The sequence below is a fragment of the Wolffia australiana genome, chromosome 8, assembly GCF_029677425.1.
Source record: "Wolffia australiana isolate 7733 chromosome 8, ASM2967742v1".
Lineage (NCBI taxonomy): Eukaryota > Viridiplantae > Streptophyta > Magnoliopsida > Alismatales > Araceae > Wolffia > Wolffia australiana.
Window position 1 is genome coordinate 17,252,501 of NC_135842.1, and position 18,594 is coordinate 17,271,094.

General features: G+C 43.7%; 1 protein-coding gene across 3 annotated transcripts in view; it reads left to right on the forward strand.

The window, feature by feature from the left end:
• Positions 1 to 6,641, forward strand: part of LOC144706868 (putative protein S-acyltransferase 23) — a 7,839-nt gene extending 1,198 nt beyond the window's left edge. The window contains exons 4-13 of one of the 3 annotated variants that reach the window (XM_078579933.1): positions 103 to 182; positions 4,472 to 4,635; positions 5,200 to 5,338; positions 5,415 to 5,514; positions 5,587 to 5,635; positions 5,704 to 5,769; positions 5,841 to 5,939; positions 6,010 to 6,088; positions 6,156 to 6,304; positions 6,390 to 6,641. In XM_078579933.1, the coding sequence (XP_078436059.1) occupies positions 103 to 182; positions 4,472 to 4,635; positions 5,200 to 5,338; positions 5,415 to 5,514; positions 5,587 to 5,635; positions 5,704 to 5,769; positions 5,841 to 5,939; positions 6,010 to 6,088; positions 6,156 to 6,304; positions 6,390 to 6,548 (1,084 nt within the window). In that variant the 3' untranslated portion in view covers positions 6,549 to 6,641. Of the gene's footprint in view, positions 1 to 102; positions 183 to 4,471; positions 4,636 to 5,199; positions 5,339 to 5,414; positions 5,515 to 5,586; positions 5,636 to 5,703; positions 5,770 to 5,840; positions 5,940 to 5,989; positions 6,089 to 6,155; positions 6,305 to 6,389 lie in introns of those variants that run through there. The other 2 variants (XM_078579934.1, XR_013582336.1) reach the window with 2 other exon arrangements.
• Positions 6,642 to 18,594: the final 11,953 nt, after the last annotated feature.

The following is an 18,594-nucleotide window of genomic DNA, read 5'->3' on the forward strand; positions in this document are numbered from 1 at the left end:
TTACAGTCGTTCAATTGTATATAGCGAATGTATGTTTCTGCGAATGCTACACACTGAGGGACGGTGCAGGTTTTTGCTTTTTCTAAATTTTAATTTTGTCAGGGCGGCTTATAAAGGTTTCACAGACACGATTCGGCTGTTTTTATTCAGAAATGCGTACACAGGTGGACAAGACAAAGAACGTAAGTCTGTTCATATTAACTTTATCCAAGTTTTTTAACTTTCCTTTATTTTCACCTCTTTCAACCAATATTTTTTGATCTTCTGCAGTATAAGATGATTGGAAAAAGCATAGTGTAACTGATACTGTTTCCAAACCCATACCAGGGGTATTTTGTCATTTACATTGCTATAGTTTTTCTCTTTGAATTGCGCTAGCCCGCCTCTAAGAGACAGCTAAGAAGAATGAATTGAAGTTGGAGTTAGGTGCAGGTTTACTGTTCTCTCCTCTTTCTCTAGATCTTCAAGCCTCAGTAGTCCCTTCCCTGTGATTGTCTTGTTATCATTGGATCTTAAGCCAGATCTCTTTGAATCGATCCATATCTCCACCTCTAGATTGATCATCCCCCTTCTCTGTCTCCCTTCTTCTAAGATTATCCCTCACCATCATAGAGGAACTAGTGTTTGAGGGTGATACGAACCCGCCGGTTCGTACAAGGGAGAAGACGGTGGAGGGAGAGGGAAGGTGCCGGGGTGGACGTCGGCGTGCCGGGATGGACTATGGCAGGGCGGTTCCGATGGAGTGGACGTCGCCGGAGAGCTCGACGGAGCGGACGTCACCGAGGGAGAGGAGAGAGTACTTGAGGGAAGCAACTTAATGATTCAGGTCCTGCCCTCCCACATGGAGGGCTACATACTTAAAGGGAACGTAAAGGGAATGTCTAAAGACGAAAATGCCCCTAGTGGGCTTACTGGATCGTATCTGTAGCTTACTGGGCGATGCAAAAAATCGTCTTTATCTGTAGCTTGAGTGATGGTGACGATTTTGTTATCGTCGTCGTGATGACCATGAATGAAGATGATGATTTTGTCATCAAGTGAGAGTGACAAAGGGACAATGACAAGAGACCATGACGCAACAATATCGTCAACCTGGAAAAGACGAGAGATGATGACACTGATGATTTTGTCTGCTTCATCTTCATTCGGATAAGGACAAAAGAATGGGACAATGAAGACTATTCATTGTCAATCTGCGAACAGACCCAATAAGACTTATAACCTGTATCGAAACAGGTCCAATTTAAGTGATTTAGACCTCATGATGGACGAGGATACAAACGGATGTGAACCTTGATTTGAGTGTGTCAAGGGGTAAGAGGAGTGGTCAAACAGAGGAGGCAGAGTCCTATGCAAGACAATAGAATGGCAACAACCAGGTGTTAAGGGCCTTCGGCTAAACTGAGTTAGGCAATCCTTCGGTGAACATGAGTTGTGGCTGGCAGTGGTGATGTCGAGACGAGGGTAATGGGGGACATTCGTAACCTGACTACGACATCTGGAATGTCAACGGAGGTGTTCCACTGCAAACTGCACAAGGAGGAACATGTTGATGAGGATGTTAAGATGAAGTCCATGCGACCTGGTTGATGAGGAGATGAAGTCACCTGTCTTGAGCCCAATTCTCCTGGTTGAGGGCCCAGGGGAGATTTGGGAGATCTGAAGAAATGGAAGACTGCTGTGAGGGTTGGGTAGTCAACCATGGCATGGAGGCAGCTGCAGTGTTGATCATGGAGGCAGAACAATGTGTTAACCAAGGTGAAGGACCTCGGCATTGACCGGGCGTTGACTGGAGATGTTCTTTGTGGGAAATAGAAACACCACGGCTAACTGAGATTGAGGATCTTGGCATTGACTGAGTGAGTGATGGCGTTGATGACAGTGTCAGTTATGGTGTCAGTGGTGACACAAATGATGGGGTCTGTGGCGATGGTGGCTGGGACTTAGGGCTAAGTGACAGTGCAGAGGGCGTCGGTGAAGCACTGATGACAGTGCAGAGGACACTGATGATGGCATAGAATATGTTGGGGATGGTGTGGAGTGCATAGGGACAGCAGTGGATGGCGTTGAGTATGGCAAGTATGGTGTAGACGGTGCCAAAAAACGTGGAAGGCGCTTGGGACAGCCTGTGACAGTTAGTGACTGCCGGTGATGGCATATACAACCTTGTGGGATTGGCTGTGGGCTTGACTTGCAAAGACTGTGGCGAGGACTACGTCAATGACTGCAGGTATGGTTATATAGGGCACATGACAGAGCTCCAAATCAGCGTCAGTGGAGCGTTAAATCAGTAGACAGTGTTGTGTGAATGTCATGGCTGCATGTCATTGCTTTGTGGAGACAGCTGTATTAGTGGCAGTGCAAGGGCAGTGGAAGTGGAGAAAGCATGTCAGCGGAGGATGGATTATGTCATCAAGAGCTGCTTTAGTGGAGAAGCTTCTTAGTTGGCCATGTTGTCTGGCAGGCGATGCTGTTGCATGGGTCAAATAAGTAGGCAGCATGATGTAAGTTATCACTGCCATGTCAGCAGGTGCTGCCATGAAATCAGAGGTGCCATGTCATTGGCACATCTTCCTGTACCCAGCATTCAACCTCCAAGCTGGCAATGAAATACATCATTACCAGCTTCAAAACGTGAGTAAGTTTTGAAAATGAGAAATGGTATTTTGGGAAGCAGGAATTTCATTACTTTTTTCCCAAATCATAGACGTTGAAAATGCACTGGCGAGCAACACTTTATCATTCGCAATTGGTTTTGACGGTTTTTGTTTACGAAGTATCTGGAATTTGCATCGTGCAGTAAGCCTGCCTGAGGGGCATTTAGGCTATCAGGGTGGTGGGCTCCTCCCATCGCCTGGCCTCCTATATCTCTCCTCTGAGCAGCCAAAAATTAAAAGATACGGTAAGGGGATCATGGGAGGCAGGGGATTGTTGAGCAGTAGATGGGAAGGGACTGTGCAGCACAGAGACTCAACAAGCACCTTGTCATTCTTGCTGCCCTCCTAAAGTGAGGGTGGCCCTGGTTGAATAAAAATGTGCAGAGGGAAGCGACCTAAGTGTCCCTGATTGGCTACAATGCATAAAATATGAATGTCGCTAATTGGTGTATGGTCTTATCAAAATCTTGAACAGAAAACTTTGAGAAAGTGAAACAGATTTTTTTTTTGGAAAAACAGTGTACAAACAAACAAACTTGAGGATCAGGTCAGCCCAGTTTGTTGATCAAATCAACCCGAACCTTGGGTGAGAGACTAAGGCGTCTTGGCCTAAATAGCCAATTGCAAATCGGATAGGCTGAGTTGATCTGTTCGAACCATTAAGCTGATATGATCCTCATCCTATCTAGGGGTAGTCTTGTCACATTAGCCAAAAGGGCACTTCAGTGATTTGGAACTTATGTATCTCCTTTAAAAAGGACAGCCCTCCCTCTAGGAAGACAGCCGAGAAGTATCAAGAGATTTGTTTGTCTTCCTGGCAAAGTCCATCCCGCTGCTATCTTCCCTCTGGTGTCGTACATCCTGTCAGACCTCCTAAGCAACATCAATCCCGCCTGCCCCTCATCATGCGGAAATCCAACCTAGCATTCCCTGTCCTGTGTCAATGGCCATTCCAGTGTCCTCTCCCTCCATTCCCATTGATTTTTCTTTTCTTTTTCATAAAGCCCATTAGCCCATTAATTACAAAAAATATGATATGAAATTCGGTGATCTATGAGACTCAGACAGTTCAAGGCCAATGTAAGTAAAGAAACCTGCCAACGAACATGTTTGAAGATCAGATCAGCTGAGTTGTTGATAGAATTTTGATACGAACCTCGATCTAGGTTCGTATAGGGAGGGGATTAGGGGTCGAGGCAAGGTAGTAGTTGCTGGGTTCGGAGAGTAGAAATGGGAATGATGGGAGGGGTTGAACAGAGGAGGCAAGGATGACCAGTTATGAACCACCTGAAGACATGGTAAAGGGTTGACAATCGCGGGGACAGGGATCGTCAGAGACTAGAAGAGAACCAAATGGCAGGGATAGGGATCAGATTGGAGGGAGGCCAGCTGAAGATCCGGCAAGACGATCATGGGGATTGGGGATCACGGGATGGTCAAGCGGACAGGACCAAGAAGGGAGGACTGAGATAGTAAGCCAAGATGCCGATCTTATGTTAAGTCTTGACTGCCCTCCTAAAGGGAGGGCTACACATTTATAGAAGAAGGAAGCAGTCTAATCTAAACATCAGATAACTAAAGTGCCCATAGTCGGCAAAAATGCCTAAAATATCCTTGGGGGGTACAGGATCGTATCAAGTTCTTATAGTTTGCTTGACTTAAGTAGCTCGTGAGAGATTGCTGATTGAAAATCAGAGCAGTCGGTCGTCCCTATTTGGCCTTCTGTTCTTATCACTACCACACTGAACATCAGTGTTTTTACAACTTTTAATCACTTAAAGATGGTGGCTAACTTGTTTTATGTCTCTTTGTAGGATCCACACCTTTGCACTGGGCGGCAGTTTCTGGCAATGTAGAAGCCTGCATGATACTTGTCCATGCAGGTACCAAGCAAGAGCTGATGCTACGAGATAAATCTGGATTCACTCCTGCCCTACTGGCTGCCAGCCGAGGCCACCACCATGTTTCCCAGATTCTTGTAAGTATTTTCTTGAGGCATGCACTTTTATTCAAAAATATTAATTGTGAGCCATTTCTTGATGTTTTCAGTTTATTATTTTATCATAGTTAGAGGTGTCCCTAAGACAGGACGTTCAAACAACTTTGGTGCTTGTCGAATGTAGAATTAAAATATCTTTCATTTCTTGGAGTAGTGGACAATGGAAATTAATTTTATCATATTGGTAAAAGTTTATTTTCTTTATTTATTGTCTGAAGCACAGTTAATGATGGTGTTTACAAGTGATAATGGGAGGATGATATTTTTGAAAGTTTTCTAGATCAAATTACTACCCAGTGTAGGAAATGTATTGCATTTGGAAACTGGGGGCATCTTTTGTGTTGAATATAATAGAATTTCCAAAAAGATTTATCCATGGAAAACAAAACTACCAACTTTGCAATTTCGGGCCATATCCTCTAAATCTTTAGTCCCTTCAAAAAACGTTTTATGAAAAATACTTCATAGTCGTTAAGAAAAGTTTTTGATCATTTCTTTCTGACCTTGACTCTGGGGTTGACCGTTGAATGCACCTGAAATTAGAAAAATTCAGCAAAGACTCGCTGGAACCTCTGCGGTGGTAAAATCTCTGGCGAGAAAATGGCAAAAATTGGCTACGCTCCATTCCTCTTCCTTGTCATGATCATCCTCACAGTTCTGTTCATCACCACTGTGCTCAACGGTCGACAAGTACCCCACTCTTTGACTTTGACATCCTTCCTGGCCCAATAAGTTGACTATTTGTTCTCCCTTCTCAGGCCCAAACTTCCCAAGGCTGACAGCCGCTGTTGGGATATGGTCATGGATTGGCATTTCTCTTCTCTTCTATTCCATTCTCATGTTGCACAGATGCAGCAGGTACATAGCCGAATCTTGGGTCATGACCTTTCCCTTCACTTATCTTCTTAACTCTGTGATTTTGTCTCTCAGCAAGGACCCTGGATACATCAAAAAAAATTCCGGAGATCCTGATGCAAATGTAATTTCACCTTTCTTCAAACTGAGTGCTTTTTTTTCTAAAAATTAATTTGTAGAATTCCCTTTTAGGATCCGCTACTGGATGTTGACTCTGCGTTGACCTTCAACTGGTCCCAACTCTGCCCCACGTGCAAGGTGCAGTCTGCTTGCCGACGTCTTGTGGTCTTCCACAATTCTGCTGATGTGTTGTATTCTTGGTCAATCAGATAATTAGACCGGTCCGTTCCAAGCACTGCCCGACCTGCGACCATTGCATTGAGCAGTTTGACCATCACTGCCCTTGGATATCCAATTGTGTGGGAAAGGTGGGTGTTTATCTCTCAGTCGATGCATCATTCGACTTGCCTTAAAAAAGGGGAAAATGCCTTTTTTCAGGGAAACAAGTGGGACTTCTTTGTGTTAATCTGCATGGGGACCACAGTCACATGGATGGGGGCAGCCATTACCATTTATAGTAAGTGATGAGCCTGTTTTTGAGACTGGTAGTGGAGGAGAAATCACCTTGTGCTTCTGGGCCGCAGGGATGTGGGCTGGATCCATGGAGCCCACATTTTCTTGGAGGTGGGTCCGATTAATGACATCTGAGCACCAAGGGGCTGTTGTGTTTCTGGTATTTGACCTCTTAGTTTTGGCCGGTGTGACCACCCTCACTGTCACCCAATCTTACCAGGTGCACACAAACTTACTTGGGTTGTCAGTGGGTTCAGTCCATTTGGGCCCATTTTGATTATTACTTGGTCCTGGTTCTCCCGCAGATAGCTCGGAATATCACAACCAATGAGCTCTCCAATGCCGCTAGATATGCCTACCTCCGGGGCTCAGATGGCAGATTAAGGAACCCTTACAATCGTGGGTGGCGGAGAAACTGCACAGACTTCATCGTAAACGGCCATGGCAGTGATGAGCTGATGTAATTTAACAAGATTTATAGTTTTCTCCAATTTGAGATGCAGAATTTACCGTACTGAGGGGCGAAGAGAAAAGTTGTGCTCTAAGGTTACCTTCAATTAGTATTGGTCTCAATTGAGGTTAGTATTGGGTTTGGGGTGGCTTGATTCGAATATTCAAACTATCCATCTCACAGTCCAGCGTGAGCATTAGCCTGGTCCATTGCGCACGTCATGTGGTGTAGGGTGCTACTTTTGTTATTCGTGCCGATATCCCTATCCAATATCACATAAATGGTTCTGGAAAAAACCAAGAATGTGTCCAATAACGATAACGGATATCGATAACGGATAATGGTAGGTGGTCTCTAACCAGAAAATGATAAAGCATGCCAACATGGTTAAGCAGACGCGGAAGGAGGGACAGAGAGAGCTAGAGCAAGCGAGAAAGCGAGAAAGAGGGGGAGAGAGAGAGCCAGAGCGAGCGAGAAAGAGAAAGAGAGCCAGAGCAAGATTGAAAGCGAGAAAGAGAGAGAGAGCCAGAGCAAGATTGAAAGCGAGAAAGAGAGAGAGAGCCAGAGCAAGCGAGAAAGGAAGAAGGAGAGATAAAAGGTGAGAGAGCATGAGAGAGAGAACGACAGAAAAAGAGAACGAGAGAGAGAGAGAGAGAGAGAGAGAGAGAGAGAGAGCATGACAGCAAGCGAGAGAGAAGGAGAGAGAGAGAGAAGGAGAGAAGGAGAGAGAGAGAGAGCTTGAGGGAGAGAGAACGCAAGAGCAAGAAAGAACTGTTGTACTGAGGGTATTCGAGAGCGGATGTAGAAGAAAGACTCTCAAAGAGGAGAAGAACAAAGCTATTAAGAAGAAGAATGCTCTTGAGAGAACTTGAGAGTGACTTGTGCGATACATAGGGGGTTCTATTTATAGGTGTAGGAAAGTAACCACCTTAAGGTTTAACCAGAGTTAGTTAACTCTGGTTTGGCTGACTGTGCTTGGGGACGATGCATTGTCTTGGAAGTTGGATATTTTTGAAGAGATGTCTTGGATGCTCGACGCTTTGACTCAGCGTTATCATCATTACCTGCTTTGACATGCCCTTGCAAGCTCATCAGAGGTACAGGGTTTAGCTTGGGACGAATGCAGAGGAATGGTTGCTTGGGCAGGCTCTTCATAAGGATGCCTGCCTGCTGATTGTTGCTGGAGGTGAAGATGACTTGGAGTTGGTTGGCTGCAACACATTCGCGAACAAAATGGAAATCATTTTCCATGTGTTTCATGAGGGCATGAAAGTCTGGTTTCCGAGCAAGGTAGGTTGCTCCAAGATTGTCACACCAAAGTAGCGGTGTGCGGATTGTTGGAATCCGCAATTCTTACACGAGGGATTGTAGCCAAATACATTCTGATGTTGCGTTCGCCATTGACTTATATTCCGCTTCGGTGCTTGAGCGAGACAGTTGTCTATTTCTTAGAATTCCTGGAAGCTAGATTTGCGCCTAGGTAGATTAGGTATCTGCTAGAGGAGTGCTTGTCGTCAGATTCTTCGGCCTAATCTGTGTCACTAAAAATGCTCAAGAGAGGGCTAGAGTGTTTATTGTAGATAAGTCTGAGATTAATGGTGCCTTTGAGATAGTGAAGCAAGTGTTTTACCGCCTTCCAATGCTCGGGTTGTGGATGATGCATGTACATGCTTTGTTGACGACATAGCATATGTCAGGGCGAGTATGGGTGAAATACTAAAGAGATCCAACAATTTGGTGATAGAGAGTGGGATCGCAGGGGTTGATGGATGACTCACATGAAGAGAGTGGTGTAGGGGTGACAATTGGTTTGCAATTGAGTATGTGGGCACGCCAAATGGAGAGATAGTGAGACTGAGAAAGAACTAATCCTTGAGGATGGGGGAGAAGTTGAAAACGTAAGAAGTGGCATGCTGGTCCAAGATCGCGAATGGCAAAGGCTTTAAGGAGGGCAGTGAGTAGCGTGGTTGACCAAGAAATCATCGACGTAGATGAGAAGATAGAGCCAAGAAGTGGGAGTCATTTTAAAAAAGATCGGTGCGTCAGTTTGAGAGCGGATAAACCTGAGATGTAGGAGATAAGTAGATAGCTTCAGAAACCATGCTCAACGAGCTTCTTTTAAGCCATAGATAAATTTTCGAAGAGGACAAACATGAGAGGGAAATTTAGGATGAGAAAAACCTGGGGGTTGGCACATGTAGATTGTTTCCTGGAGATCGCCATGGAGAAATACGTTGGAGACCGCGGTAGCTAGGAAAAGACGAATGGAGGTGATCTTGACCACCGGGCTGAAGGTGTCGGAGAAGTTGACGCCGAGGGTCTGCCGATAGCCTTGAGCGACAAGGCTTGCTTTATAGCATTGAGTAGAGCTATCAGAATTCAACTTGAGATGATAGATCCATTTGCAGGCCAACACGCTAGTGGAAGTTGAGGGAGGACTCGGACCCAGGTGTCATTGCAGAGAAGAGCCTGATAGTTGGCAACCATGGGTTGTCACCAGGAGAGATGTTGAGCGGCCGCAGTGCAGGTGGTTTCGCCGGTAACGATAGACGCGCTAAAGTAGTGGGGAGAACCAGGGGGGAGGTTGATGGCCTTGCTTCGAGTGTAGATGTCGTGTGGGGATTTTAGAGGTCAAACTGGTGCGGAAGTGTTGGGGGAGGTGGAGATTGAGGGAGGAGCGAAGAGGGTTGGCGATGTTGGACTATTGGCAGCGGAGGGGGTGGAGAGATTCACAGATAAGGTTGATCGGTCAGCATCGTTAGGGTAGGTAAGGTCGGGTAGTGGATGCGTAGGAGGCGGCAAGGGAGTGGGAGATACTGGAAGAGACATGGTGAGATGTAGCGAGGATCTGTGAATACCTGTTGGATTGCTGGATTGTCGCAAGGGTGCTGCCGATAAATCGCTCCTGCTCATAAATCGTTCCTGCTCGTCGCGTCTGAATCTTAATATATTCACCGCTTCCGCGCCTCGCTCCTGCTCATAAATCGCACCTCGCGCCTCCGTTTGCTCGTTCAATTCTAGTTCTTGTTATCCACTCTTTCCATCTATCGTCTTGCTCTCCTCTAACCCTTTTTTTAGAAAAAGTACCTGACAGGCGGGGACAGGATTCAAACCTGCAGTCTTCAGGTCATGGGCCTGATGAGTCGACCAATTCCTCTACCCCGCTTGTTCTCCGTAGATACCTCCGTATTTAATGGTTGGATTGATTTAATTTAATCAATTAAATACATTTTAAAAAGACCTAAAGTAAGAGATTTATCAATAGGTAATGTTGCTCCAATACCTAACCAAATTGCTACTACAGTACCAATCAAAAAGACTGTTGTAGCTACTGGTCGACGAAATGGATTTTGGAATTTATTGACATTTTCCAAAAAAGGTACGGTTAATAATCCCGCTGGTACTGAAGCCATTAAAAGAACACCCAATAACTTATTAGGTACTGTGCGAAGTATTTGAAATACAGGAAAGAAGTACCATTCAGGTAATATCTCCAAAGGAGTTGCAAATGGATCCGCCGGTTCACCAATCATTGAAGGTTCTAGCACCGCTAAGCCTACGTTACACGCTATAGTACCCAAAATAACTACTGGAAAAATATATAAAAGATCATTTGGCCATGCGGGTTCTCCGTAATAATTATGTCCCATCCCTTTAGCCAATTTAGCTCTTAATACAGGATCATTCAAGTCAGGTTTCTTTGTTATTGGGATAGGTGAATTCTTAAAGATACACCCCCCGAAGGAACCGGACATGAGAATTTTTCATCATCCGGCTCGAGCAAGAATAAAATGAAAGAAATGACAGAAATAGATACATATTCAATCTGTATTTCCGACATATCCACCTGTATATAATGACTCTAGTTTAAGAATGAAGTTTTTACATACAAGTAAATGCTCAATATCCACGTGGGCTTACAAACTTGATCGTGATCAAGTGCTTTTTGGATTATCTCATATCTTGTCATTGTTAGTTTTTCTCACAATATTGAGATTGTGAGTCTTTTTAAATGAAAAGAATTAACTTGTTACTAATAAAATTTAGCCTCTGGTTTTCCTTAGATCCCTTATTTCACTCCGATAGTATCATGTATCTTGATGGCTGCAAAGGAAATGGATGCATTTCCATACTATAAACTATAAATAAGTAAGTAGAATAGATAGACCATAAATAGATTAGGTCCCATCACCTATTTTACGGGATCTTACGGAGCCTGTTCATGCATGACATGGATTCGGGTATGATCATGGAAAAGATTCTCCTGAAGCGAACCAGCCTATCTCCCGCGACGTAAGGGGACTCGTGCGGTGATTGGACGCGGAGACACATTTGTTTTTGAATTTCAATGTGGCGGATAAAATCCATATATACGCATGGCCTAATCAATAGTTCAAGTCACACACTCCCATAATCCATCTTCTCTTCGCAGAATCTACTTCAACTATTCATCTCAAAGTATGAAATTATACAATACTTCAAAGTTGAAGAGAAATATATATCCAAATAACATGTCTTATTTTTCAATAATCCATATTTGTAGCAATGAGATACTATTGTTCCTTTCCAAAAGAATATATGATATATGATCGATTATATCTATGATCTGTCTTCCTTATAAAGGACCTGAAATACCTTGCTTACGTATCATTAAGAAGTGCATTAACATAAATACAGCAGTAAGCAGCGGTAATACAAAAGTGTGTAAACTATAAAAACGAGTCAAAGTGGATTGACCCACACTAGCACTTCCTCGTAATAACTCTACTAACGGTGCTCCTATTACAGGAATGGCGTCAGGTACACCTGTCACAATTTTAACTGCCCAATAACCAATTTGGTCCCAAGGTAACGAATAACCAGTTACACCAAAAGATGCAGTCAATACACCCAGAACTACACCGGTTACCCAAGTTAATTCCCGAGGTTTTTTAAATCCACCAGTGAGATACACACGAAATACGTGTAAAATCATCATTAGAACCATCATACTTGCTGACCATCGATGAACTGATCGGATTAACCAACCAAAGTTCACCTCAGTCATTATGTATTGAACAGAGGAAAAGGCCTCTATAACAGTTGGGCGATAATAAAAAGTCATAGCAAAACCCGTAGCTACTTGTACTAAAAAACAAGTAAGTGTGATTCCCCCTAGACAATAAAATATGTTCACGTGAGGAGGAACATATTTACTAGTTATATCATCTGCAATCGCCTGAATCTCAAGACGCTCTTCGAACCAGTCATAAACTTTATTGAGATAGGTAATTCAAGTTAATTCCCCCCCCGAGAACCGTATATGAGAATTTCATCTCATACGGCTCAAGCGAAAACATCCAAATACTCTTTTAACGGATCTGTCATAGAAAATGGGAACTTCTTAGGTACTTAATTCAATCTACCCAAACTAAAAATCCGTAATCTCTTCTTTGTGATGATAATGCCACAAAATATCAAGTTAGCTCATCCGTCTTTCGTTTTTCTATGGATTATTACAGGCCTCTTGACTCTTCTTTTTCCCATTTCATTTAGTCTTTTAATTTGATTTTTTTTTGTAATCAAAAAATTGACTATTATTTTTTTTTACCTTTGATAGGGATTAGCTTGTTCAGACCCTAGAAATCACTTAAAACCTCAGATTCATACTAGAACCACGATGATTTATCAATAAGTCCAAAAACAAAGCTCAAAAGTTCTCTGAGTAAGAACCTTTTGACCATGTCCCTGAGATTTGATAAAAGAAAGGTGCATTAGCGGTTAATACGCTGTAATTGGATAAGTTATTAGGAATATGACGGAACGAAAGACCAAGGAAAGGAAGAAGAATGCACCAAAATGCAGGGGCTGCACCAAACGCTGGTGGTTCTTTCTTGTTGTAAGTGAATGCAACGAAAAGACCCAGAAAGAACGAATAATGAGAAAATGCATTTATTGACATGACATTTATTTCTCCGTCGAACCGTCGCGCCTTGGTTCATTCTTTAAGAACCTTCTACTGCTCCAAGCTCGCACTTGATTTCAGAACCGGAAAATCAAAAGTGGAATTCTTTAACTTAATAACTGACTTTTCTTCTTCATTCGTTTTCTTCGCTCCCGCTCCTAAGCACGTCGCGCCTTCATCTTAATCTGAACGCTCGTAAACTCGCTTCTGCTCCTGCTCCTCGTGCCTTTTTCTTTCTAACAAACATTAGATTAAAAATCAAAAGAAAAGTTCTGTTAGGTTCTTAGTAGCAGTCGACGACCTTTTTACTTCACATAGCTTTTCGTCTCCTTGATAGCTGGAAGTTCTCCAAAAGTATGAGAAGCTGGAGGACTTTGTACCATCCATTCAAGTGTGGTTGGATTCTGTTCAACAGCCCAAGGACTTGGAGCACATTTTTTATTCTTTCCACTGCTTGAAGTGATTGTTAATCCCAACTACGGATATATAAGAGTCGAAACTGCTCAGAGCATTCCATTCGGCGTAAGCATCTGGATAATCTGGAATGCGATGTGGCATACCCGAAAGCCCTAAGAAATGCATTGGAAAGAGGGTCAGATTAACCCCAAAAAAAGTGATCCAAAAATGGATTTGACCTAAAGTTTCAGGGTATGCCCGACCAAAGATTTTACCCACCCAATAGTGAAATCCTACAAATAAAGCAAAAATGGCTCCCATAGAAAGTACATAATGGAAATGTGCAACCGCATAATAAGTATCATGTAGAGCAATGTCTAGCCCAGAATTAGCTAGAACTATTCCAGTGAGCCCTCCAATTGTGAACAAAAAGATGGACCCTACAGCAAATAACATGGGTGTTTTGTATTGTATCGAACCTCCCCACATGGTAGCGATCCAACTAAAGATTTTTATTCCAGTGGGGACAGCAATAATCATGGTAGCTGCGGTGAAGTAGGCACGCGTATCACGTCTGAGCCCACAGTAAACATATGATGAGCCCAAACCAGAAATCCAAGAACACCTATACTGATCATGGCATAAACCATGCCTAGATACCCGAAGACCGGTTTTCCCGAAAAGGTCGATACGATATGACTAATAATACCGAATCCAGGCAGAATTGGAATATACACCTCTGGATGACCGAAGAACCGAAAGAGATGCTGGTATAATATGGGGTCTCCCCCTCTAGCAGGATCAGAAAAGGTTGTATTAAAGTTTCGATCGGTTAATAACATTGTAATTGCCCCTGCCAGTACCAAAAGTGATAATAAAAGTGGGAATGCTGTCACTAGAACGGACCACACAAAAAGGGGTGATCTATGCATAGTCATTCCGGGTCCACGCATGTTGGAGATAGTTGTTATAAAATTGATAGAACCTAAAATTGATGAAACACCTGATAGATGAAGACTAGAAATTACTGAATCAACTGCTCCTCCAGAATGGCTGGTAATACCACTTAAGGGCGGATAGACCGTCCACCTAGTGCCGGTACCCACTTCTACTAAGGCTGGACTTATTAGGAGCAAGAGACTTGGTGGCAACAACCGGAATGATATATTATTTAATTGTGGAAATGCCATGTCAGGTGCACCTATCAGAATCGGAACAGACCAATTACCAGATCCACCTATCATCGCCGGCATAACCATAAAAAATATCATTAAAAAAGCATGAGCCGTTATTAAAACATTATAAAGTTGATGACTCCCACCAAGAATTTGATCGCCGGGTCGTGCTAATTCCATACGAATCAGTACTGAGAAGCATGTGCCCATCACTCCAGCGATGGCACTGAAGATGAAATATAGAGTACCTATATCCTTGTGGTTAGTGGAGAACAGCCATCGGACCGGATTTGTCATTAAAGTTTTATTTCAGAGCCTTCCTTATCTGAGAGGAGTCCCCTCGCTTAGGGGCTGAAAAATACCAAATGATGCGGGGAGCGGGAGTCGAACCCAACCACGCACGACCCGATGACAACTGAGTCAAAAAACTTGCGTACGATAACGAGAGAAATGAAGTCGATACCGTGCTTAGGTGCCCCCCCATGTAGTTGGAATGGGAGGTTACCTTTGAAACACTCACCATTGGGCAATCTCCGGGCGTAAAGGTTCTGCAAGTGTATGATCACTTTATCGAACTCCGAACTGCCTTTCATGCGATAGAAGTTGCAAGTTTCATACTCCAGCCTCGGGTATTCCATTTCGATCCAAACCTGCCAGCCCACATCTATTTATTATATGATTATATATATGATGTATATACGAAATTGTGAGTTCTACCTTCTTCGAAATAACTTTATTTTCATAGTTTACGAAGCGGATAATTAAAAATAAGAACCTGAAAGAAAAGAAGTCACTTCTTTCATTCGTGTTGTGCAAGGATGGCTCTTTGCCACCGTAATGGAGTAGTAGAAGTGGCCTTCCTGGGACAGGAGGCGAGAGTATTGGAGCATTTATCAAGTAGTGTTTGATGGAGTCGAAAACTTTCTGTTTCGTCCCATATTAATCCGGCTCCGTTTAAGAGCTTTTAGAAAGGTTCCGAAGGGGCGAGTGAGCGGGTTACGAAGTCAATGAATTGAAGTTTGCTAATGAGACCGCGCTGTTCTTTGAGATTTTTTGGCGAAGTCAATGAACAGACTTATCCATGTTCAAATGGATAAGTCTGTTCATCCAAGGTGGCGTCGCGAGAGATAAAGATTTTACCAGAAGTTAGTGTAAGGCAGCGATATCCACGATGATGAGGGCTGTATCCTAGGAAAACAAAGCAATCTGATCTAGGGGATAACTTGTTAGCTGCATCAGCGCGTAAGTTAGGACAACAAAGACAGCCGAAAGTCTTAAGAAAGTGAAGATCTGGAGTACCATTGAAGAGCCGCTCAAAGGGAGACTTGTGAGCCAGAAGAGGCGAGGGCATACGGTTGATCAAGTAGGTTGCAAATGCTTCGTCCTAGTACCGGTGTGGAAGAGATGCCTGGTTGAGGAGAGTAAGGGCGGTCTCAATGATGTGCCAATGTTGAGGCGTATGTGGACAAGAAACACGATGATGAATGCCGTAGGTTTAAAGATGAGTGTGAAGAGCTTGGAATTTGCCTCCCCAGTCAGATTGAAAAACGAGAATTTTGGACGAGAATTGTCATCCAACCAAAGATTGAAAGCGAAGAAAGGTGGGGAACACATCACTTTTGGACTTTAAAGGGAAAAACCAAGTAAATCGACTATAGTCATCTATGAAGATAACATAGTATGAAAATTTTAAATGAGAACGGAGTGGAGCGGGACCACATAAGTCGGAGTGAATAAGTTGAAGTGGTTTTTGTGATTGAGCATGAGTTGAGGAGAAGAAAAGTTTATGAGTTTTGGAGAGAGCATATGTCATGCAAATATAACGTTTATGGAGATGAGTTGAAGGTAAACCAAATGGTTGGATGGTATGTTGCAAAATTCAAAATGACGGGTGGCCAATTTAATAATGCCAGGTGTCGGGGAGCTTTGTTTGCCAAGGTATGCAGCTGGTTGGTTGCTCATGTCGAGTTGATACATACCCGCCTCAGTGTTGCCGTTGAGGAGCACCTGTCCGTTGGACCTGTCCTTAACGAGGCAGTGAGTAGTATGAAACTTAAAAAATACATGATTATTGGATGTGAATTGTCGAACAGATAAGAGATTTCGGGTAATATTTGGAACATGCAAAATGTGTGTCTAAGTGTTAAATCGCATGAAGGAGTTTGAAGGGTGGTGTGACCTGACGAGTGAATTGGCTAACCTGAGTCATCGCCGATGTAGAGCTCCTCACCGCCGGAGTAAACTTGGGGGTCGACAAGCAGGTTAGGGTAGCAACATGGTGGGTGGCCCCACTGTTGGGGTACTAGTGAGAGGAAGATGCAGCCGATGAAGTGGTGCTATATGCTTGTGGAGATGGTTGAAACGGCAAGTCAAACTGAGAAGGTGAGCGACTGCAGGTGTTATGTGTATCGGAGAATGCGACTTGATTGGTTCGTGGTTATTGTGGGACAAACGTTCGATTGAATCTTTTGTACCACTCTAGAGCTCAATGCCCATTTCAGGAGCATATATGGGATTTGGGTGGAGGCCGTTCTGTTTGATTTGTGTTTGATCGCCCGGACCCACAGCCTTTGTTCCTGCCAAAACCACCATGCCCACGATTGTGATTGTCAGAGTTACCTCTTCCCGGTTTTGGAACTGCTTGGACTTGATTCGCCACAGCCAGAAACTCTTACGATTTTTTTATAGATTTATGGTGAGTGAGCATTGCGTTATGGTCACGAAGATGGAGAGAACTGTTTCTAGCAACATAGGAAGTGCCGCGGCTCGTACGGTGGTGATAACAGGTGCGTACTGTAGACCTAGGCCTCAAAGAAGAGGACGTACCAGCATACATTGGTCCACGCGTTTGCCAGATGTGGCGAGCGCACTGCTAAGGGAACAAAAATGAGAAACATATTATTCTAGCATCAGACTGCCCTTGGTCTGAGTATGTAGTTTGCCGAGTAGTTCTTGAACTCTGGCTTCTGGGAAGAGGCGAAATCTTGTGCCAGAATATCCCACGCAGCCTTGGCTGTTTGGGCTTCTGTAACACACCCTTATACAGGTTTGGTCAATGATGAAAACAGAAATGCTAGGACATGTTGATCGTGGTACCACCACTCATCGTCAGGGTCACTGGCCTCAAGCAGAGGCTCTTCTGTTATGTGAGACATTAACCGGTGAGATTTGAGGGTTGGTATTTACCTGAGTCTTCTAGACGATATAATTTTCCTTGGTGAGTTTGATTGGTGGTACCATAGCGGCTGGGATTCTTGATGGAGCTCCCAAGGAGGTGATTCTCTTCCGGGCGGTAGGAGACGCTTCTTGAGACGATGTTTCAGACGCCTCTTCACTTTGAAGGAGCTCTTCTGTCATGTCCTCCAGCTTTGGCTCTAATACCATGTTGAAGCGACGGTATTCAGGAGCGGATGTAGAAGAAGGAGAAAGACTCTCAAAGAGGAGAAGAACAAAGCTATTAAGAAGAAGAATGTTCTTGAGAGAACTTGAGAGTGAGTCGTGCGATACATAGGGGGTTCTATTTAGAGGTATAGGAAAGTGACCGCTTTAAGGTTTAACCAGAGTTAGTTAACTCTGGTTTGGCTAACTCTGCTTCGGGAAGATGCATTGCCATGGAAGTCGGACATTTGTGAAGAGATGTCTTGGATGCTCAACGCTTTGACTCAACGTCATCATCGTTACCTGCTTTGACAAGAGCGCGCGAGAGAGAGAGCCTGATGGAGAGAGAACATGAGAGCAAGAGAGGACAAGAGAGAGAGATAGAAAACAAGAGAGCCTGAGGGAGAGAGAACATGAGAGTAAGAGAGAACAAGAGAGAGAGAGAGAGAGAGATAGAAAACTAGAGAGAGCCTAAGGGGGAGAGAGAGAACATGAGAGCAAAAGAGAACAAGCAAGAGAGAGAGAGAACATGAGAGCAAAAGAGAACAAGCGAGAGAGAGAGAGAGAGAACATGAGAGCAAAAGAGAACAAGTGAGAGAGAGAGAGAGAGAGAAAACAAGAGAGAGAACCTGAGGGAGAGAGAGAGCACGAGACAGAGAATGAGAGAGAGAACAAGTGAGAGAGAAAGAGAGAATGAGAGTAAGAAAGAGAGAGAACAAGCTGTTGGGTTCTCACTTGTCTCTCTAGTTCTCGTTCTCTTTTGTGCCCTCACTCTCATTCTTTCTTTCTCTTGCTTGTTCTCTCTTTATCTCTCTCTAGTTCTCTCTCTCTCTCTCAATTACACTCTCTCTCTTTTGTTCTTTCACTTGTTCTCTTTCTCTGTTCTCCTATGGCTCTCTATCTCTCTTTCTCTCCCCCAATCTTGCTCTCTCTAGATCTTTTTCTCTTTCCCACATTAGCTCTCTCTCTAGTTTTCTCTCTTTAGCTCTCTTTCTCTCTTCCACATTGTTTCTCTCTAGATCTCTTTCTCTCCCACACTAGCTCTTTTTCTCTCTCCCACTTTGGCTCTCTCTCTAGTTTTCTCTCTCTATGGCTCTCTTTCTCTCTCCCACTCTGGCTCTCTCTAGCTCTCTTTCTCTCTATTTCTAGCTCTCTTTCTCTCTCCC